The sequence below is a fragment of the Kalmanozyma brasiliensis genome (assembly GCF_000497045.1).
Source record: "Kalmanozyma brasiliensis GHG001 unplaced genomic scaffold PSEUBRA_SCAF1, whole genome shotgun sequence".
Classification (NCBI taxonomy): domain Eukaryota; kingdom Fungi; phylum Basidiomycota; class Ustilaginomycetes; order Ustilaginales; genus Kalmanozyma; species Kalmanozyma brasiliensis.
The window spans coordinates 252582-277266 of NW_015961948.1; the positions used below are offsets into that span (position 1 = coordinate 252582).

At 57.9% G+C, this 24685-nt stretch overlaps 10 protein-coding genes across 10 annotated transcripts; 5 read left to right on the top strand and 5 right to left on the bottom strand.

The window, feature by feature from the left end:
- Positions 1-1316: 1316 nt before the first annotated feature.
- On the top strand, positions 1317-2255 carry PSEUBRA_000114 (Glycosyl hydrolase; the record flags this gene model as incomplete). Its single annotated transcript, XM_016435719.1, has 1 exon — positions 1317-2255. The coding sequence occupies one exon, from the start codon at positions 1317-1319 to the stop codon at positions 2253-2255; it is 939 nt and encodes a 312-aa protein (XP_016294722.1).
- An 836-nt stretch (positions 2256-3091) lies between these two features.
- Positions 3092-4600, top strand: PSEUBRA_000115 (Major facilitator superfamily; the record flags this gene model as incomplete). The annotated part of the gene is made up of 1 exon (XM_016435725.1): positions 3092-4600. The coding sequence occupies one exon, from the start codon at positions 3092-3094 to the stop codon at positions 4598-4600; it is 1509 nt and encodes a 502-aa protein (XP_016294723.1).
- A 184-nt stretch (positions 4601-4784) lies between these two features.
- PSEUBRA_000116 (uncharacterized protein) lies at positions 4785-6818 on the bottom strand (the record flags this gene model as incomplete). Its single annotated transcript, XM_059464314.1, has 1 exon — positions 4785-6818. The coding sequence occupies one exon, from the start codon at positions 6816-6818 to the stop codon at positions 4785-4787; it is 2034 nt and encodes a 677-aa protein (XP_059320944.1).
- A 1126-nt stretch (positions 6819-7944) lies between these two features.
- On the bottom strand, positions 7945-9840 carry PSEUBRA_000117 (Multicopper oxidase, type 2; the record flags this gene model as incomplete). Its single annotated transcript, XM_016435744.1, has 1 exon — positions 7945-9840. One exon carries the CDS (start codon positions 9838-9840, stop codon positions 7945-7947), a length of 1896 nt encoding a protein of 631 aa, XP_016294725.1.
- Positions 9841-12063: 2223 nt separating this feature from the next.
- Positions 12064-13535, top strand: PSEUBRA_000118 (Iron permease FTR1; the record flags this gene model as incomplete). Its single annotated transcript, XM_016435721.1, has 2 exons — positions 12064-12291; positions 12360-13535. 2 exons carry the CDS (start codon positions 12064-12066, stop codon positions 13533-13535), a joined length of 1404 nt encoding a protein of 467 aa, XP_016294726.1.
- Positions 13536-13749: 214 nt separating this feature from the next.
- PSEUBRA_000119 (uncharacterized protein) lies at positions 13750-14664 on the bottom strand (the record flags this gene model as incomplete). The annotated part of the gene is made up of 2 exons (XM_016435750.1): positions 13750-14084; positions 14190-14664. 2 exons carry the CDS (start codon positions 14662-14664, stop codon positions 13750-13752), a joined length of 810 nt encoding a protein of 269 aa, XP_016294727.1.
- A 388-nt stretch (positions 14665-15052) lies between these two features.
- On the bottom strand, positions 15053-16171 carry PSEUBRA_000120 (NAD(P)-binding domain protein; the record flags this gene model as incomplete). The annotated part of the gene is made up of 1 exon (XM_016435749.1): positions 15053-16171. The coding sequence occupies one exon, from the start codon at positions 16169-16171 to the stop codon at positions 15053-15055; it is 1119 nt and encodes a 372-aa protein (XP_016294728.1).
- Positions 16172-17823: 1652 nt separating this feature from the next.
- On the top strand, positions 17824-19674 carry PSEUBRA_000121 (DhaL domain protein; the record flags this gene model as incomplete). Its single annotated transcript, XM_016435718.1, has 1 exon — positions 17824-19674. The coding sequence occupies one exon, from the start codon at positions 17824-17826 to the stop codon at positions 19672-19674; it is 1851 nt and encodes a 616-aa protein (XP_016294729.1).
- Positions 19675-21103: 1429 nt separating this feature from the next.
- On the top strand, positions 21104-22834 carry PSEUBRA_000122 (Protein of unknown function DUF1769; the record flags this gene model as incomplete). The annotated part of the gene is made up of 1 exon (XM_016435720.1): positions 21104-22834. The coding sequence occupies one exon, from the start codon at positions 21104-21106 to the stop codon at positions 22832-22834; it is 1731 nt and encodes a 576-aa protein (XP_016294730.1).
- Positions 22835-22916: 82 nt separating this feature from the next.
- Positions 22917-23735, bottom strand: PSEUBRA_000123 (Mpv17/PMP22; the record flags this gene model as incomplete). The annotated part of the gene is made up of 2 exons (XM_016435748.1): positions 22917-23556; positions 23644-23735. The coding sequence occupies 2 exons, from the start codon at positions 23733-23735 to the stop codon at positions 22917-22919; spliced, it is 732 nt and encodes a 243-aa protein (XP_016294731.1).
- Positions 23736-24685: the final 950 nt, after the last annotated feature.

The window sequence follows — 24685 nt, forward strand, 5'->3', positions numbered from 1 at the left end:
GCGGCACACGTGTGAACTTGGCGAGACCATTCTTGTTCCTGCACTTCCAGCATAGCGAGGACAGAGCGTGGGAGCAGGCAGGCAGAAGCACAGCACCGGAAAGGAATTTCGAATTGTTTTTTGGTTTTGTTTCTTGTTTCAGGATCAGATCGACACGCGGCAAGAAGGCAGAGAAGAGAACCCTGATTTTCATGCTCGCCCGCTCCTGGCCCGGATGAAATCGATTTCATGCCGCCAGTCCAAGCTGCTGCCGCTGCTTCTGAGAGCCTCCTCTCGCTAGCATATGCCGGCTGGACCGAGAGAGCCAGCCGCCGTCCTGAACGCTGGAGGCTCCGTCGTCACGCCTTCTTCACGCAGCAGGATGCTGGAGATGCTGGCTCGTCGAACGCCGCACCGATGTCGCCCCGGCCGCCGCCGACGCCTTGGTGCGGCACCAATTACCATAGCATCGCTGCCACTGCCCTTTGTGTGTCCAACGATGCACTCTCTTTCCTCAAGCAGCTGCATTGCCGTGCCGCGATTTACACGGCGGTTTGCGCTCTGTCTCCCTCCATGGTCCCCCCTTAGATGCCGTTGAACAAGCAACAGCCATATCCGCTACAGTTGCTGGGGAGCGTACGCCTACCCTGCGGCAGTAATGTGCTCGCACCTGTCAAGAAACTTTGACCACATTGTGTGCTCGACGATGGGAGAGCAAGACCCTCCTTTTTTGCCTTCCTGAAACCCAATCAATGCAATAGGTGGTTAATTTTCCCGCTCCGCCTGCTAGCCGGCCAACCCTCGATTTGGCCGCCCCAAGGCAGGGGTTCGCTTCTTCTTACGTCGTGACACCGAGACATGCCAAGGCTTGGACATGTCGGATTCACGTTGAGAGCAAGAACACAAACCAACAATGGATGTCGACGTGCAGCTGTAAAGGGGTACAGATGTCATAGCCATTTGGCACCCTCGATTTGCGCTGTCCAAGGTCCAATCTCATGCAATCTATGCATCGAAGCGTCAGGTTATACGGAGCTTTCTTGCCTGCTCGGCATGTGTGTGTCCCTTTCAGCAGGGCCTTCCTCTGACATGACATGCAAAATTTGCTCTCCTGCCAGCCTTCTAGCATGGCTCCCCTTGCTGTATCGTGCGCTGTCCCTCGAAGGAGTGTACCTGAGTTTGCAACGAACAGGTCTCACTTTTGCATGGCATATAAGTAGTAGAGCGTCCTCCTTGACAGACCACGGATTTCCGTTCCCTCGACCCTCTATCGCTACCTACCTCCTCCAACCTCGTCGACCTCTGCTGGCCAGAGTCGTCCTTGTGTATTATTCAAGATGAAGTTCCTCGCTCTTCTCTTCTCTGCGCTTGTCGCACTCATCACTTTCCTTCCCTCCCCCACCATCGCAGCATCACGAGGTCTCGCGTGGGGCACCAACAACAACTGGGGTCCTTCTGTTGCCAAGGGCCTTATCGAGTGGTACTGGCACTGGCAAGACGGCCCCAACTCGCGCTTCAACGGCAAGCTCGAATTCGTCCCCTGCTTCTGGGGTCCCAAGTACTACAGCCAATGGAACCAACGCAAGCAAGAGATGAACCAGAACGTACCATCGGCGCTTCTCGGCTTCAATGAGCCTGACATCAGCGGGCAGTCGAATCTGGACCCCACCACGGCGGCGAATCTGTGGATGAAGGAAATTCAGCCATGGAAGAAGCGTGGTGTTCGACTCGGTTCCCCTCAAATCGTATATAACCAGGACTGGCTCGGCAGCTTTATGAACATCTGCCGCAGGAAAGGGTGCACGGTCGACTTCATTGCCATCCACTGGTACGGATCTTGGAACGACCTCGCTGGACTCCAGCGCTACGTGCGTCAGGTGCGCGCCCGATTCAACCTGCCTATCTGGATCACCGAGTACGGCGTCACTTCCTCGTCCGGAGGAAGCCAGCGGCAAATCAAGCAGTTCCACATGGACGCGACCAATTGGCTCAACTCGCAGAGCTACATTGAACGCACCTCGAACTTTGGCAGCTTCCCCGTGTCGCGACCACCCGATGCCTTTGGATCCCGCCTCAACGCCATGTTCAACGGCGACGGCAGCCTGCGCGATCTCGCCCACTGGTACGTCTGGTCCTCTGGCAACTCGAGACGCAGTCTCAGGGCAGACAATTCGACCGCAGAGGACGACTTTGAGCCTACCAAAAAGGAGGTGCCCATCTTCGAGAAGCCCGCCAGCTTCAGCCACGAGCTCGATCTCACCGAACTCAGTGAATAGAGACCGGAACAGGATCAGGCCGCCACCGTCATCCGACTGCTTGGATAGCAGCACAGTGAATGAGTTCGGGGCCAGGTCCACTATCATTCTTTCTCATTAGACTATCCTCGCCTCCATGGACTGGGAGCGAGCGCCGGATCGTGTACTATTATTCAATGTCATGGGTTCGTGCCGGCACACCACCAATATACCTGCTATGACAAAAAGTATCCGAGCTCGCGCGCACCTTGTCCCTGTGGGCGTATAGCCAGCCAGATGCGCTGAACAGTCAGCCAGAGGAGTCGTAACAATGTGATGGAAGGTGAGACAAAGAGAACCAAGACGATGAGGAGCTTTGACAGCTGTCGAACAGAGCTTTCCTCACTCAATGCCGCGGCATTCGTCCGCAGTCTAACATCCCAAATTTGCACGTCGGCTAGAAATGCGGCAGCAGAACAGCGCAGCGCAGCGCAAAAGTCGGTGTTTTGACCGGCAATACTTTTTGGCGCCACCAATTTTCGACTGCTCGCTTTGCCGGAGTCACACCGCGCTGCGCAGAGCGGGCTTCCCCGCAATCAGAGGCTGTCACTTTGGGTTGACATGAAGTTGCGCAGCTTGATGTTGGCTCCCTCCTTGTCACCACCAACACCACCCACAGACAAGGGCAGATCCAGTGGGGCACTCTAACATGGTCCTGTCGAGTCAGACTCATTACTTTGACAGTCGGTCTCGTTCATTCGCCCATTAATTTTTGCGCCGTCCGCCGACAGGTTGACGCCGACCCACGATCACAATACACTCCAACAGGCACCTCATAGAGCAGCTCCCACCTCCGCAAACAAAAAGACATCTTCAATATGTCAATCCCCGTCGACGTATCATCAGCGACACGGTCGCAACCTACATCGTCGACCGAGTCGAAAGACCCCATGGACACGACCCCGTCCAATTCCACCGACCTCTCGACCACGGACAACGTGCAGCTCTCCGATGCCGCGTTCACAATCCGCGAAGGCGGCTACGGTTGGGTCAACGTCGTCTGCAGCATTTTCGTCAACGCCTCCACCTGGGGCGTCAACACCACCTTCGGCGTCTACTTTTCCTACTACCTCCAGAACGACTACTTTCCCGGCGCCACGCCGATGCGCTATGCCTACGTGGGCGGTCTCTCCATTTCGTCCTGCATGCTGGTTGCTCCCTTCGTCAATCTGCTCTGGCGCTCGAGTGGCTGGTTTAAGACGCCTCTTTACCTGGGCATGGTCCTTGTCTCCCTCGGTCAGATCGGCGCAGGACTGAGTCGGACGTACGTCCAGCTCCTCCTCACCCAAGGCTTTGTGTTCGGCGTAGGTCTGGGACTGGTAATGATCCCGACCCAGCCGCTATTGAGCCAGTGGTTCAAGCGCAAGCTCAGCTATGCGCAAGGGCTCTCGGCAGCAGGAAGCGGTCTCGGCGGGTTGATCCTCGCAAACACCACACGCTACCTCATATCGCACAAATCGCTCCAGTACGCACTCATCTGCAACGGAATCGTCTCGCTCGTCGTCCTCTTCCCCTGCATCACACTGATGAAGTCGACCGAGCCGCAGACGCTTCGCATCATCCCATCGCGCTTCCGCAAAACAACAGAACTGCCACCGACAGCAGCGAGGATCCGCAAGAACCCGCTCGAGCTCAAATGGCTCGTCCATCCAGGGTACGCTTTCGTGCTGCTCTTCGGCGTGTTTTCGATGGTCGGCTACTTCGTGGCCATCTATTCACTCGCTGCGTTCGCGAGCTCCGGTCTGGGCTTGACGCAAGCGCAAGCGTCGACGCTGCTAAGCATCCTCGCTGCGGCGCAGATGGTCGGGCGGCCACTGTGCGGATTCCTGCTGGACTTGGTTGGGCGACATCCGTGTACGATCATCATCCAGACGTTGGCGGGGCTGACGTGCTTCGCCTTCTGGCTGCCCGCCCGAGGGTTTGGCTTGCTGGTGGTGTTTGCTATCACACAGGGGCTGTTGGGCGGGACAATCTGGTCGAGCGTCGCCCCGCTCTCCGCCGAGGTGGTCGGGATCCGGGATCTGCCCAGTGCACTAGCGGTCTTCTGGCTCGTCATGGTCCTCCCAGGTCAATTCGGCCAACCTATGGCGATTGCGCTGATCAACTACAGTCAGGATCATCTGGGGAGAAAGGGTGCGCAGGCGTATCTCATTTCCATTGGATTCTGCGGCGCTTGTTTCGTGGTCAGTGGTGTAATGCTGGGCTTCAGTTGGATGTTTGTCCGGTCGAGAAGTCGGGCTCAGCAGATGGAGAGTCAGCAGTCCTCAGAGCAACAAACCATAGATACCACGACACCGTCGACGGCGACAGCACAAGAAAAGGCGTAGCAATGCAAAACGAGTCGCAGCGCATCGCTGCGAACAGCTTACTGATCCAAGCGCGTGTTTTGTTTCAACAAGACGGTTTTGCGAGCTGAGTTCACTTCTGCTGAGGACCTGACTGAGTGTGATGCCCGAACTCGAAGGGCTGCCAACGGATGTATAGTATTGCCGAGGCCTAGAGAACGGAATCCTACCCTTGGGCGCAACCTTTCGACTTGCAAAAGCCCCTCGAGCGTTCGAAGCAAACAGGCGAGTCGCCACCACTGGCTATGCGCGCCTCGCACTCGCCAAAGCACCGCGAGTACAGCGCACATGTCAAGTTGCCCGGCACAAACGAGTTCTTCTTGCGCTCTGGCTGGTGCGCGAATTGCTTCTTGCGCTCTTCGCCCTCGCCTGCATCCTCGTTCGCTGGTGCCTCTTCAGAGCGCGTGGTGAGCTTGATGCTAGGGTTGTCGAGGCTGAACGTTTGCTGGTAGATGTTGACAAAGACGCAGCCGTCCGTCTGGTCGCACGCCGTGAGGCATTGGGATACACTACGGACGAGGCCCCAGTGGAGAAAGGAGGAAGGGTCCGAGACGACCGAGCCGAAGAGCTTGTGCTCGTAGGCGGTCACCGGACGCTTGACGTTAGTGAAGAGGGACTGGTAGCCGGCGTGACACTGAGCTGTCGACACGGATCGCCTGGATAGCGATGAGCCGTTGCCCTGGCGCTGCTTGGTGGCGACACTACCAGCGCTATAGTCGGGGCTTTTGATCCAGGCAGCGGCAAGGCTGTTAGCGGCGTTGACATTATGAACGCCGTCATAGGGTCTTTGAACGAAGGCAGCGACAGGTCTGCCAGGTACGCTGCCCACCTCTTGCTCGCCGAAGAGATTTGGGTTGCCAGCACATTTATTGGCCCGATCCACAAAGCCCTCCCTCGCCCTGGCCGCCTGCACAAATCCGACACACTTTGCCGTACAGTGCGCCGCCATGGTCTTAGTGAACGTCGTCGACGCATCGCCGAATCGACTCCATCCCTCCAGCAATTCCACCAATCCTTCCTCTTTCTTCAGAGAGCGACAGTACGGAAACGCCCCTTCCATCAGCCTGACACACAGATCCGCGCTACCGTCGCATTCCTCATCGCCTGTTCGTGGCCACAGCGGAGAGGAAGTTTCGAGGGCACGACGTGCTGCCTTCCCACCTACCGCGCTTGCTGCCCCCGTCGCATCTTCCGAGCCCGTCCGTTGTGTCCCACCCGTCGCCACTTCTACATCCGTTGAGCCCTTTGCCGTCGCCGCCTCAGCCGCAATAGCGGTACGATTGGCCGCCTGCGTCTGCGCCTTCTCGATCTCCCTCGCTTCCAAATACTGCAGCAGCGCGACACCGATCTTGGCGCCCGCCTGGATGCCCGCGAGGATGACGGGCATCATCTGCGTCAGGATCTGCATGCCGCCCATCCCACCGCCCATCATCATCATCGCCGGACCAAGCGGGGTGCGCGGGAAGATGCGGATGCGAGGAGGTGGGGGTATGGACGCGTCCGACTCGCGAAAGGCCGCCGTGACGAGCGTGAGGATTTGATAGGCGGTGTAGGGGTCGTCGATGTTGCGTCGTGCTGGTGCCGGAGGAGGGCTGGCCGCATCTTGAGTGGTCACACTTGGAGCACCCTGATTCGCATCGCCACCCTGAGTGATCAAAGAGGGTCCGCCGGCATCTTGGAGCGCTTCTAAGCCCGTTGCGCCTGGTGGATGGTCGTTTGCATGCGCCACGCCTGCCTGCTTGCCCAAGCCGATGCCGTGGTTCACAACGTCTTCGATGGCGCCAAAGCCCGAGCTCTGGCCAGAGAGCAGGCCAGCGACGAGCGAAGTGATGGACGAGCCCAGGCCAGCGCCCTCGTTGTTCACACCTTCATCCGAGTCGCCCGTGGTCCCCGACCCTTCGCCCATCTGGGCCGAGTGCACCGCCTGATCAGCATTGATATCATTTCTGACGATCTCTCCGATGTGATCGGGCGACGGGACGAGTCGTTTTCGCAGTGCGGGGGAGCCGTCACAGCTGCCATCCGCAGCATTGACCGCCGCCAAATGCCCGTTATCGCCCGCATCGATGCCGTGGTCGACCTGACCACCGGTCGGGATGACTCTCTTCTGATGGGTCTTGCAAGCGTTGGAGACGTCGACAGGGACGTTTCCGTGCAAGCAGAAGTTTGTTCCAGTGACACCTTGAGTGTCGCGTCGCATGTGATCCGGCCTCTTCCCTGAGTCGCTGCTGAGTCTCGGAAAAGCCTTGGGAGTGTGGGATGAGGGCGCAGTGCGACAGGCAGCGCGATCTCCGCCATCCCAAAGGGGGATGTCGTAGACATGGTCGAATGTCCATCCGGGGAAACTGGCTTCGTGGAACGGCTCAAGTGCTCGGCCGTCTGAAGAGGTGCGGAAGGGACCCTGTGCAGGAGTCCAGATGCGTGAACGCTTTCCAAAGACGCGTCTCGATGTCGAGCGATCCTCCTTGGGAGGGTGATGGTGGTGACGATGATGATGATGATGATGCCCTGGATGATGATGGTGAGACGTGTGGTGATGGTGAAATTCGACGAATTCTTTGGTCGCCGAAGCTAGGGTGAAGATCGAAAAGAACGTGGCCAGCCACAGAGGGGCCGAAAGAGTGTGGACTCGAACCATGATCACGGAACAGCGCAGGGGAGATTGTGATTGGGTGAGGCACCGGAGCTACGGGCGACGTGAGGAAAAAGCGGGGCTCTTTTTATATGCGAATGTATAGCTCAGCCCAAAGTAGGGCCTCAGCGGCGTGTTCGAAGCTCGATGCGGTTTTTCGACATACAGTACAAGCAATGAGCCGCAGCGAGTCGTTGCAGCTTTTGGTGCTGGATTCGTCTGACATCGATGAAAGCCGCGGAGTGTCCAGGAGTATGTTCAGCGGACGGATCGCTGTCGTGCCGCGTCGCTGAGATGAGCTTACACCCGCGCCGTCAGCGATCAACGTCCGAATGCAGCTACTGATGAAAGCAGATCAAGGCGTGACAAGCAGCGGTGTTGCTCGATCAAGATCATTTGCGCTCGTTCCCCCTGCGGCTGTCGAGGTGGGCGCAGACAGCGCCGTCGAGCTCCGAGCGGCTTCTCATGTGCGGATCCGCAGATCAGACTGGTTCAAGACCAACGTTCGGAGGACAGCCGCGCGACGATCGTTGTCGCAGGCATCGACATTCGATTCACCGGCGGCTCTGCGACACGTCATCATCATTCCGACCATCTCAAGCGCCTTTCGTCTGATGCCTGCGATTCTATTGCGTGCGCTTTTTCAATCATACAATTCTGATGCATCTACTTGTGCTGCCGAAGTGGGCCGATTCTACTTCTCCTCGTCCTCATCGTCATCCTCGGCATCCTCATCCTCACCCGAATGCCAGCCGTACACGACGACCGTGGCGAGGCCGAGCAGACCGGTGATGGTGCACCCGGTGAACGCGGCGATCGCCCTACCCGTCCAACCTGACTCGAGGTACGTCGGGCCCTTTGCCAGCCCGTCAAAGTCGGTGGTCGAGTTGAAGCCGACGGCGTTGCCCGAAGTAGCAATGTTCTGCACACGACACTGATCCTTGATAAAGCCGGGCACACTAAGGTAGTTGTCCGAAAGCACCTCTGGCGCCTCGATAAAGATGCTTGCCAACCCGGAGACGAGATGCGGGTCGATGTGGCAGTGGAAGAACCAGGCACCTGGATTGTCCGCTCTGAATCGCAAATAAGCCGATCCACCGGGGGGCACCATGACCGTGTCCCTACGCATCGGGTTGGTCTGGTTGGGGTTGAACGGTGGGTTGATCGCCGGATCGCTCGAGGTGAGATCCTGACTCTTGTACACCACCTGGAAATGATGCCCGTGCAGATGGAACGGGTGCTTGCCCGCATCCCAGTTGAAGAGCATCACCTCGACCATGTCGTTGTGACGAATGACGAACGAGTTGGAGTTGGGACCGTAGATCGAGGGGTTCGAGGCGAGAGGACCCATGGTCTCGGCGGAGAACAGCGCCGGCGTGTGAGGTGCGACGTACGAGATGTTGTTGAACGCCGCATAGTTCTCCCCGTTGGACATGGTGTCGAACGAGACGTCGAGTCGGTGCACCACGTCGGGGTTGACCATCGGCTCGACGTTGACTGGCTCGAACTGGAGATCGTCAAAGTAGGTGTACTCCTCGATGATCTTCTCGGGTCCGAACTCACCGACGGGTGCGTTGGGGTACGAGATGGTGGCGCTGACGTTGAGCTGCAGGTCGTCGGGAACGACATCGAACATGTCCTCGTCCATGTTGGCGTGCAGCTTCCAGTTCTGGGGCGAAGTGTCGTTGCGCGCGGTGACGAGCACGCTGAAACGCTGAGCAACGGCAAGGGAGAGGAAATCGACCGAGCGAGGCAGCACATCAACACCCTCGATCTCGATCACCTGCATATCGTGGCCAGAAAGGTAGAAGTAGAACGCAGCGAGGGCGGACATGTTGATGACACGCAGTCGGTAGGTCTTGCCAGCCTCGAAGGGGAGCGTAGCGTTCTCGCTGAAGCCAGGCAGATACTCAGCGGCGGAGCTGTTGGAGGTGTGGGCAAAGTAGATGAGAGCCGACTTGGGCACTGGCTCAGCACCGGTAGGGTTCTTGCGGTTCATGAATTCGTTCTTGACCAGGTCCGTGTAGTTGGAGTGGTACCAGTCGCCGAGGATGACAGTGTAGTCGTCGTCGTACTGGTAGTGCATGTCGACGGCCTCATCAGGATGAATGATGACGGGGGCACGGAGACCGTCGGTGTACTGGTCGTTGTTGTGGGCGTGGATCCAGAAGGTGCCCATCTGCTTGCGACGCGCATCGGGCGATGCAGGCGAGTTGAGAGTCTCGTAGGTGAAGCTCTGACCGGGAGGGATGGGACATTGAGTGATGGCAACGGCACCGTCGTAGTATCCGGTGCGGTTGAAGAACATGCCGTGGGAGTGGAGCGAGGTGCCGACGCCCGTCTCGAGGTTGTTGGTGGCAGTGACGCGGAGGACATCGGAGGCGTTGACGTTGATGATGGGAGGAGGCCATGTTCCGTTGACGCCGATGACATGCCTTGGGAAGAGACCGTCTGGGTTGACATCGGGCACCCAGTTGATGTTCCAGTGGTGCTCGACGGTGGCAGCGCTTGCGATAGAGAGCAGCGAGCATAGTGACGAGGCGAGCAACGCCAGCGACGGTATTGCTGAACGACGACGTGCTGAGACCATGATGGTGACGATGTGCTTGACGACCAGCTCGTTCGCGGTCTATGAGGAGTGGATGATGAAGGTGAACAGAAACGGAGGAGCCGAGCCTCTCTACTTGAACAAGAAGCCGAGATCTCGGTACAGGCAATCAGCTGAGAGTTTGACGGCGCTGAGGTGGGCGAGAGAGCGGAAGTTTGGGGCGAGAGCGGCCTTGAAAGAACTATCAGATATGCGACGATGAGACGGGCAGAAGAAATTTTTGCCTGGGTAAGTAGCGCTCTACTCGGGCTGGTTCGATCTGATAAGCCGTTGCGAGGAGAAGTGCCGAAGTAGCGCGTTGATCAGAAGATCATGTGATGGGTGGGCACGGAAGAAGTTGGTGGCGGAAAGCCGAAGGAAGTGGGCGCTGTAATGCTATTGGTTGTCCCGCTCCTCTGTCGGAAGGTAGCGGGATCGGTTTCGAGTATCGAGTGGGACTGTTTGGCGAAAGTGGCTTGAAGATGAGCCGAACAATCCAATGGGAGCTTTGACAAGGAGAGGAAGAGTGAGGCTACTCGGGAGTGGGGGCAAGGGAAGCCGATGTCCGTGCAGAAGGCGTCGGTCCTCTAGAGTGGGTAGTGTCTCGATGAGAAAGCTGAAAGACTGGGCGAGGCTCACAGGAACAATCGGCGCAAAAGACGGTCAACGCCTATGAAGGAACAAGTTCTGCTGAGAAGAAGAGCTCGGCAGGGCGCAAAAGCGGTCTATCTGATCCCATCTGATAAAGAATTCTCGAGCCTAAAGGGAGGGGGCGGACCGAGGCAGAAGGGATTCGCGTGCCGCGGTAAGCCTCCCGCTCTTGCAGGACAATGGGCAGCCGAGGCTGGCGTGGGACCAAATGAAGTTTTGAGCTGCACCGCGCTACGAATCACCGCCCGACCCTCGACCAAAGAACCTCGAAGGGCCGTCTAATTGGTCTCGGCTTGCGTCGATGAAAATTTGCGTGGGCATGGGGGCGAAAAGCGAGAGCTTGCCCATTCTCGCCGGTGCAGGTGAAAGCGTGAGCGTCGGAGGCTGAAAGCCCAGAGGACCGCCCATGCATGCTTTGCATATCGAACGATGTGAGCCTCGTCAAAGTGGGGCCTGGCTCATTCAAGAGAGCGGAGCTGGACAAGAGAAACCAATCAGATTGAGCTTTGCTTGTTGGTGAAACTCTGCAGTCCGCTTGGTTGGGCCGTGAGCCGCTGGTCCACAGCCTAAGGCTCGCTTGCCCGCCCGCGTGTCCACTCGAGCCGAGGGTGAAAACCCCTTTCAGGCAGGCAAGGCTTTCTTCTATCTGATAACCCGCTTCACGCACAAGATCAGTGTTTTCCTACGCCACGCTCTTTTGCCTCGTATCGCTCGAGCTTGGCTTTGAGCTTGTCCCACGCCTGTCTGCAATTGTGGGCTTCGGCACTTGCTTCAACAGTTCGGCCGGCCCTCTCCGACCAGACTCGAGGCCTTGCATCTATCCAATCAAGCACTGACCGTGAGAACAATGCATCAAAGGTGGCTTAAACATTGTCTTCGCTAGGTCCTTAGACCTGAGGGGGCAGTCACACAATGAGACAAACGAGCTTTCGGGTTGACCGTCTTCCGTAGTCAATTGGGCCTGGACAGGCTCCGATCAAGTGCCCGTGCGGCAGGAGCCAACTTCGTAAGACCTGCAAAGCCGTTGCCTCTTTCATGAGCACAACGAACGACTCTCAGATTGGCTTGATCTGATAAACTTTCATCGCTCAATTCTTTGCTCTCGGTCCCACTTCACGTCTCTCTCTCCTTTCCCACTCTTGCCGCTACAACAGCCACTTCCGAATCCTTCTCCTTGAACTTTTCCACCAGTTTGCAAGCCTCCTTTTGGTTTGTCAGTGTCCGATTGGTCCACAGCCGCGCTTCCGAACGCTCCCGGAAGCCCACTTCGACCTTCGCTTGGAGACCATTGGCCCAGCTCGACCGTTTCTTCTCTCCTTCACCTGGTTTGACCGGCTGAACTTCTGCTTGTACAGCAGAAAAGACCTTGCAAAGCCTCTTGTCCAGTCTTGTGGCACTCGCCCCTTTCGACAGCCTTATCAGATCCGAGCGAGACTTCTCTTCGATAGAGCCTTCCTAAAAGCAAATCTCGCCACCACTTATCTGGCCCTTCCTCGCCCCTTTTCGTCCGTCTCGACCACCTCTCCCAAATCACACCATCATCGCAAGGCAGCACACCGCCTTTGACACTTCATCATGTCGGCGACAGGCAACAAAGTGTTCGCGCCCGCGATCTTCTTCATCGCTGCGCGCGAGGCGCTCGAAGCCTCGCTCGTCATCGGCATCCTCTCTGGTATGCTCGAGAACCTGGTCATGCACACCTCGTCCACGGATGATCACGAATCCGAATCCTCGCTCAGCGAAGCCCAAAAGACCGAGGCGGACAACAAGAAGCGCGCCATCGTACGCAAGTTGCGCAAGATCGTAAGTTCCCCCCTTCGCCCCACCTCTCTACACTATTGATAGCTGACCTTGGTGTTTTGTTCTCGTAGGTTCTTCTCGGCGCGCTGACGGGTCTGGTGATCGCCTTTATCATCGGCGCCGCGTTCCTGGCGGTGTTCTACACCCAGGTCACCGACCTCTACGGCAAAGCGGAGGAGCTGTGGGAGGGCATTTTCTGTCTTATCGCCGTGTTGCTCATCACGCCCATGTCGCTGGCCATCCTTCGTGCCGGCAACAGCAAGCGCAAGTGGAAGCGCAAGCTCGAGAATGCCTTTTCCATCTCCAACGTTCGTCCTGTTCAGTCGGAGGAGGTGGGGGAGGCGACGGCGGTGCATGCGCTGGGGGCGAACGATGGTGCTTCCACCTCGTCTTCCGCTGGTCGACCGGATGAGACTGGAATGAAGACCACTGGGACCGAGAAGATGAACCCGCTTGAGGCTGTCGAGGTTGTTCCCCCTCGTCGTCGTCGGGGCCTCCGCGGTCTGTTCTCCAAGGGTGGAGATCTGAAACTGCGACTCAACCGCGGAACGCTGGCGCTGTTCACCATCCCCCTCATCACCACCCTTCGCGAAGGCCTGGAAGGCGTCGTCTTCATCGGCGGTGTCTCCCTCGGTCTTCCCGCCACCTCCATCCCTCTCCCTGCCATCGTCGGTCTCGCCGTCGGCCTTTTGATCGGTTACCTCATCTTCCGTTCCGGCAACATCCTCTCCGTTCGTCTCTTCCTCATCGCCTCCACCTGCTTCCTCCTCCTCATCGCAGCGGGTATGGCTAGCAGGGCAGTGTACTACCTCCAATTCTACACGTATGTCCGACTGGTCGGCGACAGCGCGGCGGAGAGCGGTGATGGACCGGGTAGTTACGACGCCAGAGGGTACGTTTGGCACTTCAACTACGGTAACCCCGAGAACAACAAGGGCGGCACAGGTTGGGGCATCCTCAACTCCCTAGTGGGGTGGAACAACACTGCGACGTACGGAAGCATCATTATGTATGTTGGGTACTGGGTGGTGGTTGCGGGTTATTTGTGGTGGCAGATCTGGAGGGAGGGGAGGTTGGTCGCGAGGTGGAACGGGAGGACGTATTGGGAGTCCAAGCGCGCTGTGCAGGTGAGGGAGAGGAAGGAGAGACGCGCAGAAGCGAGACAGCAGAGGCAGTTGCAGGATGAGTCTGTGAGTGAGGAGAAGGTGCACCAGCCCCAGGCTGGACCGTCGACCCTCGCCATGTAGTTGTCGGAGCTTCGACGAATGTGATCCGAGAGACATCGCCGTTGTGCTGTATACATGTCCAAATGCAATCATGACAAGATCAATGGTTAAAAGATGAAGATGCCGCTCGGCTGTGCGACTTGAATGCCTCCGAGGAAGGTATGTACTGGATTGCGAGGGTTAGCGAGAACTACAGAGAACAAGAGTGCGACGTGGGGTGATCGAATCCGAGAATCTATTGCTGCTTCTTGTCGCCCGAGATGGGATCCTTGCGGACACCCATCTGGTCTGGCGTCTGCACCTGGGCCAGCTGGGCCACGGCAAAGTAGACGATCGGGAGCAAGACACCGCCGACCAGGATGAGAGTCAGCAGCAGAGGCGTCGAGAAGAGCTGGTACTTAGCAAAGACGCCGCCGTGGGGCTCGGTCCAGTTGCCGTTGGACGAAGAAGGCTTGACGGCGACGACCTGACGTTTGGTGTACTGGTGCAGTCGACCCTGGTTCGCGATGATGACGAGGTTACGCGGGTGGGTCTCGTCGAGCGATTGCAGCGATTTCAGGAGTGCAGATTCTATTGGTCGAATGCAGATACATGATAAAAGGACAGTCAGTGGCCTGATCGAGGCTGATCGCCATGACAGCTTGCTTGCAGTAGCATCTGTGGAAAGGTACTTACCCTCATTCCTAAGGTCGCCAATATTGATAGAGGCGAAGAGCAGGTGATCAGAGGAGCCAACCTTCTCCAACGCACTGACACGAGAGTGGACAGTCGCGCCACACGCCTCCTTCAGTCTGCTTTCAATTCGCGCAGAGATGTCGGATTCGGGCACATTGAAGGTGACCTGGGAAGGTGCATCCAACGATCTCGCCCGCAACGAGTCGGTCGATGAGTGTCGCAGGCTAGCGAATGTGTTGCGGTCCAAATGATCGGCCTGCACAAGGGCAATGGCATCAAGCTGGCACGCTGGCGAGCTCTTGCCAGACGCAAAGAGCGAGTTGACGAACCCATCGATGGTCGATTCGGAGGGGAGCTGGAGCTTAGTCGAGGAAGCTTGCGAAGAGGTGAAAGCAAGCACTGGATGGGAGTGGCTGGATGCTGAGACGCATGCTGCAGCTGCGAGCAGCGTCGAGATGACCGTTGTTGTCCTCATGGCGGCCAGATCGTCGAGTGAAGGGATCAAAGAAGATGGTAATAGGTTGCTTAGGTATGATGATCAGATTGTCAGAACTGAGCAGCGTGGTGGTTCGTGCTTTCCACGCAGGGGCAGCAGCCAGCACTTTTCCTCGGTTCCGTAATGGCGCGCCCAGCCACGATTTGTTTTCGATTGTTACCTCCCATCTCACAACAAATTTGAGAAAATCAGAGGGTCTCATCAGACACATGGCTCTCGCCCCTAGACATCTCGGACAGTTGGAAGGTGGCTAACAGACACAGACAGAAATGGCTGGAATGCATTCGATGCGGTTGAGCTTGTTAGTGATGATTTGTGATAGTGATGAGAGAGAAAGAGAGAGAGAGAGAGAGAGAGCTATGGACGATCAAATCGAGGTGTAGCCACCGTCGACGATGAGATCAGCGCCGGTGGTAAAGGCGGAAGCGTCGCTGGACAGGTAAACGACGGCGCCCTTCAAGTCCTCAGGATCACCGAGACGGCCCATGGGTGTCAGGTTCTCCCAAGTGGTACGCAGCTGCTTGCCGTTCGGGCTGTTCTCGAGCACAGCACGGCTCAGCGACGTGAGCATGTAGCCGGGCGAGAGCGAGTTGACACGGATGCCCGCCTTGGCCCATTCGACCGCCATCGACTTGGCCAGGTGCTTGACTGCTGCCTTGGAAGCATTGTAGGGCGCCTGAGCCTGAGGCACATTGACCACCGACGCGGACATGGACGCGATCATGACGATCGAGCCGCGGACCTCATCCTCCATCATGCGCTTGGCTACCTCGCGAGCGACAAAGTACGAGCCGTTGATGTTGATATCGAAAAGCTTCTTGAGCTTGGGGGTTGGGTACTCGGTGGCAGGGAAGTTCTCGACAATACCCGCCGAGTTGACGGCGACGTGGATCTTGCCGAAACGCTTGTGAATGCGGCCGATGACGTCTTGCACCTGTGCCTCGTCCGAGATGTCGCAGCCGTAGCCCTGGATGTCGAGCTCGCCGGGCTGCACACCGCCATGCTGGACAAACCAATCCTCGACCTCCTTGGCAGCATGCTGACATTCTTCCTCATTGAGATCGACAATGGCAATGCTGTTGGCGCCAGATTCGACAAAGGTACGAGCGATCAGGTTACCGATACCACGAGCAGCACCTGTAATGACGCACACCTTGTTCTCCATCGAGAAGCTTGCCAGGGTGCGTTGAGTGTGTCGCCCCACACGACCACCGGTAGTGTTGTGTCCGACATCGTCACGAGGGTGCCGCGAGCTATCCTGAGGGTAAGGTACGACGACATCCTCCTTGGTGGACGCCAATGGAGGCGTGTCGAGCGGCTTAGCCTTGCCAAAATTGTCGTCCTTGCTCAGGCATCGGGAGGAGCTGGCCAAAGTGCGAACAAAAGTGGAAGGCTGAGCAGAACGACGCACGGCCGGTCGTGCCGCCTGGACGATGATGGCCAGTGATCGAGCTGCTCGCGTAGCGTTGCCTGCAGTGTTCATCATGATGTTGATGTATCGAGTGGATGGCGGGAAGAAGGGGAGTCTGTGAGGCTCTTCGACCTGGACTTGAGGCAATGCAATTGGGAAGATGTTCCGTTGGAAGCTCGAGGAGGTCTACACGAAATTTCTGCTTAGCCGAGGCTTTTCTTCTCAAGCTCCATGCTGAGGATGTTTTCGCCGGTGCACTGACCAACGCCACATCCAGAAGCGGTCCGAATCATCGCCATCATGGTCACGTCAAGGCACAGCGAGGATGACAGGCGTAAGGAGGACTCTCAGCGGGCCTCAAGTCAGGCTTGGCCGGCATCGCGAGCCGGTGCGCAGCCTTCCATGTTTTGGGATTCAAGCTGATCGGCATCGTCTATCGGGCAGGTATCCCAGATGCTCGTCGGGTCGGCCAGGCTCGCTGCATGTCAGTCCTTGTCGATCTGACCTTGATATTTTGGAAACGAATCTGGTCGGCATGGAGAGCAGACGGATCGAGACGACGTTGTTCTTCCAGTGCCGGAAGCTGGCGGTCCTCGGCAAGAAATTCACCGACGCGGCTGTCTGCCACCAAAACGGTTCCCCATCTCATCGGTCGGCCAACTCTTCGTTTTCCGCCATCTCTGCCCTGCACAGCGAGTCGGTAGCACTCATAGCCGCTTTGAGGATCTTACTGGCTCTTCGGAAAGGATCGCTGTCACTGACCCCCGTGACAGGAACTTTGATGCCGAGGGCCGACGTGTCGACTTGGTTCGATTCCGTGCTGTGATTGACGGCTGACACTGCACTTTGTTCGGCGCAAGCCGTCTCTTCCTGCTGCCTTGTTCTCGCTCTGAGTCCGGCTTTCTGCAACTTCGAGGCATTGAGCAAGGAAAGACACCGGAATCTGAGGATACGGTGTCCGATGTCGTGGCACAATGGAAAATCGCGGCGAGTTTTCTCGTGTCTGACTGGCTGATGGGACAAAGAAGATTGGCAGGGCCATGCGAGGAAGCACGCGACTCTCTGGCTCAGGCTTTTGATCAGTCTTCGGGCAAATTCAAACAAGATTGGATGAGAGGTGGAGGCAAACTCGGCAAATTTGGACTTCGCTTGTGCTGCAAAAGGCGCTCGAGTTGCACTTATCTGCGCACGTCCCCTTCTTGGCTGGCTGGCTGGCTGCCTCTTTCAAAGGGTTAGCACGATGAGAGCTGCTTGCCCCGCACCTCGTCAAATGACCAGAGCAGCGGCAAACAACTCGCCTCTTGCCAGTCGCCGAAGAGCGAAGATCCGGTCGGCTGCAAACAAAAAGTTGACTTGCAAGGTGGCACCCACCCGCCGTCGAATTACGCACAGTCGAGGCCCCACCAACGCTCTTCGCACTCGCTGGTTTTCATTGGCCTGCCCCGTGCAGCTTGGCCCAGTTGGTTATGTCCACGCTCGACCTCGCCACTGAATCAGACCGAGTTCAAGTTGTGTCTTGCGCATCGTGTGAATCTTCTTCCCAATCCACACCATAACCTTGTTGAGCAACGCTATCAACAAGTCAGATACCCCTGTTTCCTGTTCGCCCCGGAACAATACACCTCTACTTCTCTCGCTCGAAGGTTACTTGTCTTCCACCACCTCCTTCACAAACACCCCTCTCCTCCGTCAACGCTAAGCATAAGTGCAGTGCCCAGTCCGTCAAGATGGCTACCAAGCACATGTTCGACAACTCCCAGGGCCTCGTGGAGCGCAACCTCCGAGGTACCGTTGCGCAGAACCCCGCTCTGCGATACTACGCTCAGCACAAGGTCGTCTACAACCCCGCGCACGACAACAAGAAGGTCGCCGTCATCTCTGGTGGCGGTGCCGGTCACGAGCCCGGTCAGGGCGGCTTCGTCGGAGAGGGTATGCTCGCGGCTGCCATCTCTGGTGACATCTTCGCTTCCCCTTCTGCCGCTCAGATCTGCTCTGGAATCGATCTGATCAACCACGACGCGGGTGTCGTCATGGTGGTCAACAACTACACGGGTGACTGCCTCCACTTCGGTCTTGCTGCCGAGAAGGCCCGTGCTGCCATTGCTTACTCTGGCAAGCAGGGTGGCGGTGTCGAGGCCGTTATCGTGGCTGACGATGTTGCCGTCGGCCGAAAGCGCGGTGGTCTCGTCGGTCGCCGCGGTCTCGCCGGTAACATCTTCACCTGCAAGATTCTCGGTGCTGCCTCCGACAAGGGCTTCGAGCTCAAGAAGATCGGCGAGCTCGGCCGCACTCTGATGGACAACATGGTTTCCATCGGTACCTCGCTCGACCACTGCCACGTCCCCGGTCGACCCAAGGGTGACGAGGAGCGTGGCGCTCTCGCTCCCGAGGCCGCTGAGCTCGGCATGGGTATCCACAACGAGCCCGGTTTCAAGCACATGGACAAGAAGCCCGAGCCTGAGGCGCTCCTCGGCGAGATGCTCGATCTGCTGCTCAACCCTGACGACGAGGACCGCGCCTACACGCCTTTCGACAAGGAGGATGCCCCTGTTGTGTTCATCAACAACCTCGGCGGCATGAGCCAGCTCGAAATGAACGCTATCGTCGACCTCACCATCGAGCTGCTCGAGAGCAAGTGGAACCTGCACCCCAGCCGTGTTCTGTGCGGCTCGTACATGACTTCGCTCAACGCCCCCGGCTTTGGCGTCTCGCTCATCAACCACAAGCGATTCGAGAAGACCACCGGTGAGAGCCTGCTGGAGCTGCTCGACCACCCTACCACCGCCGCCTCGTGGGTTGGCGTGCAGAGCGGCTGGGGCTCCTCGAGCGGCCACCCTCGCGACCGCAAGGCCGAGGAGAAGGAGGCCGACGACCACCTCCAGTCGGTGCGCAAGGCCGGTGGATCGGTCAGCGGTCTCGCTGACCCTGGCTCTTCGTCTGGCGGACCCAGCAACCCGGACCCCGAGCTGGTCAAGAAGGCCATCCTCGCTGCTTGCGATGCCACTGTCGAGGTGGAGCCCACCCTGACTCGCTATGACACCATCGTTGGTGACGGTGACTGCGGTGAGACGCTCGCTCAGGCCGGTAACGCCGTCAAGAAGGCGCTGCAGGAGGGCGAGATCCCCATCGACAACGCTGCCGGTACGCTGATCGCCATCGGTGAAGTGCTCGAGTACGCCATGGGTGGTACGTCGGGTGCCATCTACGCGCTCTTCTTTGCCGGTCTGGTGCAGTCGCTGCTGTCCAACCCCAAGGGCTCGCAGGCGGACGTCAAGGTGTGGGGCAAGGCAGCTCTGGATGCGCTTGAGAACCTGGGTCGCTACACGCCCGCTCGTCCGGGAGACCGAACGCTGGTCGACGCTCTCGACCCCTTCTGCCGCTCGCTCGGCGCGGGCAAGTCCCTCGCTGAGGCCGTCGAGGCTTCCAAGAAGGGCGCGGAGTCGACGGTCAAGATGACGCCCCGTTTGGGACGAGCTACGTACGTGGGCAGCAAGGACGACGGAGACATGCCCCCCGACCCGGGTGCGTGGGGTATCTGGGCGCTCACCGACGGTCTCCGCAAGGGTCTCGGCCAGTAGATGTCTTGCCAAAGTTCTCAACGACAATTGTCTCATTCTTTCGTGTACATAGCAAATTCAGAAAGGAATCCGCCCGTCGATCAGTCCGTTCGTGTTCTGAGGTGGTGATGCTGAAGGGTAGCGAGGCTGTTCTTCCGAGTGAGAAGATTCAGAACGCGAGATCGGTCCCATCTGAGCAGCGGGCTGGGTCAGAAAGCAGAGGATCGGACGTATCGGAAGGCTGCCCGATCTGCTGGATTACGGCGTGGACGCCAGCGACCCGCTGTTGTGGGTCTCGCTTGTATTTCCGGCTCGACGCCGCAGAGGATGACGCGCCGACCCAACCTGTCAAGCCGAAAATATACCCACACGAGGTCACCCACTGCGGTGTCTGCTCGGGCTAGTCGCGAGCCCCTGTTTGGCCAGGTCGCAGTAGTGGCCCGTAAGACAGGAGCTTGCTACACACGGTTCAAGATACTGCAGAAGTGTAGCGTGCAGCCTGCACGGATTCCGCATGGTCGCAACGCATGACCGGAAAAGGTTGAGCCAAACTTTGGAATTTCTGCCGATCTGTTTGTTGCCGACGGAAGATGAGGAATAGCACCTTTCAGCACAAGTGAGCTGATTCTGAGGCGATCCTCAGCCTTGCACAGAGGCTTCATGTCGAGCGTAAGACCTTAATTTGACATCAGCACCCCCTTTCATCTGTCATCGTATGTTGGCAATTGCGAGATTCAGAGTGAACGTGTCTTGTGAAATGGGTCTGAGCACTGCACCTCGGTACTTGTAAAGACAGCATGCCTGTTTACGTCAAGTGTCCAATTTCGGTCTGCTCTCGCTCGGTCAAACAGGGCTTCAAGTCCACCCCACATCTCCGGCTGTGACTACGGACAATAGAGTTGCCTTGAGGGGAAGCCAAGTGGCGTAGGGCGGGTTGCTGGTAAGCGAGCCAAACGTGCCGAGCGTAAGCAAAATTCGTAACGATGTCGATGTGGAGCGGAGTTTAGGATCGACACCAACACAAACCCTGTTCTGAACGGCCAGCATTCATTCACCTCGTTTATTGACCCGTTCACCTTCCCTCCTTCCCACCATCAAGCCCTACCCACGCTTGACTTGATAACCTCACGTTATCATCCGAGCCTTATACCCACAGTTGCTCCCTGGTGCTTCCAGGAAGCAGCGTCATACCCGAACCACCTCGTCTCGTCATACCGCCCCTTCCTGCTTCGCTGTCATCATCGGCACCGAACGATACCTCTTGGCGGCTCAACAAAGCTCGGACACCCTTAACTAGCGAACCGTCCGCTCCTGGAACCGCTACATAGATTTTTAGAGCCGCTCAAGCCTCTGCCTCGTTCAGGATCTGCATCTTCCAAGCCATCTACATCATATACCCTCAAGCTCTCTCATCGACCCAACCCAAGCTTCGTCGCTCAGCAGCACCATCATGCCGCGCCTCAAAGTGCAAGTCGGTCCTGACCGATTCCATATGGAAGACTGTCGCCTCAACGACACGGAACACCCGCACGAGATCTCTACCGACCACTTTGTCGGTCGCGTCCTTGTGCGGATCCTCGATGCACCCGGCGCACAACCCTCTCAGCCTGGTCGGGAGTACTTCGAAGGCCGCTCTCGCAAATTCTGCATCCAGATCGAGGGACGTTTCAAGCAGCGTTTGTCCGGCAACGACGTTCTGTTCGGCACGGATTTCGATCGGTTCGTCGACTTCCCGCGTGCGCCGTTCAACGCCGGCATGCGCGTCGCCAAGTACATCGATCCGTGTACGTTCTACGAGCTCCACCCTGACTCGGGAAGGCCGTATATCATGTCGCCGTACATTGCGTGTATGAACACGTTCTGCGCGTGGCCTGCGCCATCGCGCGCGCATGATGCGGTGGTGGTGCTTCGACACACGCATCGGGGAACCACACCGGATAGTTCCCGACCCGCAACCCCGACGATCGACCCCGAGAAGAGCAACAACAACCCGCAAGGTGCGCTCGTCGCAAGCCCTGCCGAGAGCGAGGAAGACGAAGGGGATATCGTCCCTCGCGAGAGTCTCGACCGCAGTCGCAGTATGAGCGAGAAAAGCGCGCCTAGCAAGAAGAAGAAAGGCTGGTTCGGCGGCTTCGGCGGTTCGGGGGCGCCGAAGGAGGAGCGCGTGCTGAAAAAGTACTGGCGCTTCGTGGGTTTCAAGGACGAGCCACGGGTGCGGGCGTTGTTGGAGGCGCACCATGCGAAGTTGAAGAGCGCGCGCCAGGACGAGACGCATGCGGTCGCTCGCCAGGGTAGCGTGGGGAGTGTGGGGAGCGGTGATGTGCAGCACGGCGCGGGACAGAGGATGTTGTCGTTCTTGGGGAGCGGGAAGAGGGGCGATCATGAGAGGACGCCGGATCGAGCACACACGCCGCAGTACCAGGACGCGAGCGAGGAGATGCCCCTCTCGCCCCACGTGGGGAGTGGAAGGTTTAGCGATTTGGGAGCGGGGGATATTGCCGCTGCTCCGCCGGGGGATGTGGGCGAGGAGGACAAAGAGCCGGCGTTGGTAGCGCCCAAGCCGAAGCACGGGGTTGCTATGCCGGTGGACGAGGACAACGCTGCTGCTGCTGGTGCCGCGCCTGCTCCTTCTGCCAGCGCCCCTCAATCGACCCCCAGTGCAAAGGCAGACATGCCCAAGTTGGAACGCATCACCACCTCGATCCGACACGAGATGGAGGAATCGGCCAAATCCGACGGTCTCAAGGATGGCGATTTCAAACTCGCCGATACCCTCTCCCACACGCACCTCAGTCGTTCGAGCTCGGCCCAATCGTCCAGATCCTCGCCCTCGAAGTTGGACGAGCAGTTGGGTCCATGGCGATTCGCCGACCCTTCCACCGACATGATCGAGGACAACGCCTTCATCTTTACCACCCAATCTCTCCCCGTGCCACGCAGACGCAAGCACTTTGCGTCAGAGAAGAACCGATTGGACTTTACCTACGACCCGGACGTCGTCTACGGCGCAAGCTTTTTTACGGATGCGATGGACTTCAACACGTTCAACCTGGGCATTGGACCGGTCAAGTTGAACGTGGCCAAGTGGTTCAAGGATATGCCGGTTAGATACACGCTCCGCAGCACAACGGACGAGAATCTGACGTATGCCACAATCAGCTTCCAACTCGTCGACGACTAGGCGGACTTCTCATAGAATAGACACGATTTGCATAGATACCTAGATGTTGCGGTAATACATTCGTTGGCGTTTGACCATATGTTTACTTGCCCTTGGCGGCGTTTTTGGCGAGATCCGCATCGAGCTGGGTCTGCTTGGCCTGTCTAGCCAGCTTCATCTGCTTGCTCTTGGCGATCGTGTTGAAGTAGGTGGCCAGAATAAACCGGATAAACGTAAAGAAGGGTTCCCAGACGACGGCGGGAAGGTAGTTCTGAGCCACGGCAATGGTGATGGGGCTTGTGGACCACGTAACGCGCATCACGGGCCAGAAGGCAGCCTTGACGGCGCGCTTGATGTTCTCGACCCCGCGCGCACCGTTGATGTAGGCCATGCACGAGAGGTAGACGCAGTTGGCGAAGACGCTCACCGTGAGGTTGGACGTGATAATCTGCAGGATCTTGTCCTTGGTGCTGGTGCGACCGACGAAGGCTTTCTGCAGAAGACCGGTGAGGACGTGGCCCATGGGAGCGGAGACGAAGAAGCCGTAGAGGAACATCTTGAAGGCGCGCTCGTTGATGCCGAGCTTGGTGGCATAGGTCTGGAGGAGACCGACGGGGTTCTGCTGCGCCTGACGCTTCTTCTCGTCGAGAGAAGAGGGGGTGCGGGTGTCGGTGGGGACCACGCCGGCAAAGTGGCCGGCAAGCACCTCGGCGAGCGCGGAAAGGACACCGGAGGTGATCATCCTGCAGCAGAAACAGACGGAGTAGGCAGGGCGAGGCTGGTATCAGCTATCTGCTGGGTTCAGGATGGTGTGATGGTTGACAACTTACTTGGTACGCAGAGGGTTAGCAGCGAGCGCCGAGAGGTAGCCAATCAGCAATGGGTTGGTCGTCAACGACGACGGCTTGGAAACGACGGACATTCTGTGGTGGACGAGGGAGAGAAGAAGCATAGAGTCAGCACGAGTCTCTGTAATGAGGTCGATGGCGATGGCGCTCGGACATGACCGACGCGATAAGCCACGGTCTACGCCACCCTTTGCGATCCGATGCAAAGCGCAATCGACCGCTTTGAAGATACTGTCTCTTCGGTACGCTGCGATGAGGAGGAGATGCAACGAGAACCGGAGAAGCAGAGTATACTCACTTGGCTGCCTGAGATGGGGCAGAAAGGCTCTAGGAAGGTGTGGGCGGGTGTCTCGCTTCAATGACAACGATGAGGAAGGCTCTGTGTAGGAGGTAATGATGGAAGCAGGATGAGGAGCCGTTGACTATGAGCAGCGAAAAGAGTCCAACAAAAGGGCTTGTCTGTGTCCAGGGTCTGGCGCGCTTGTGTCTCTATCCCCGCACACAGAGAGCTTAAGCAGAGCCGAGCGCACGGCCGGAAATTCATCCTCCCCCGCCCTGTGTCTTTGGAGGGCAGCAGAGCGCGACCCTTTTGGGCTGTCGCTTAGCCGGAATACCCGGTTCCACTCGGTCTTCCCCACAACAGAGCTGCCGCAGCCAACACCGGTGCCCTCGAAGCAACCATGCAGCGTCACGCAACGTGACCTTCAGACTCGGCGCTCTGCGAGCGAGGGCATATCCTGCAGCAACGAGTGCTCCTTTCTGTCTTGGTCCAAGACCGGCTTGTTCGAGACCGAGACTGACTGTCATAGCGGTCATTGCGAACACCAGCAACGTGACCTGCTGTACCGTCGAAGACCGAGCGTCAAGAACACTTTGCGAAGGGGCTGGCCTCTTTTGCGGGGAAAGGGACCGAGCTAACCTTCAGCTCATTGTCCGTCTCAGAACGCGTTCCTAGAAAGCGCACTTGCGGCCGTCACGCGCTCTCGAATACGCACGAGATTGCTTTCGACAACCCAGTCTGCCA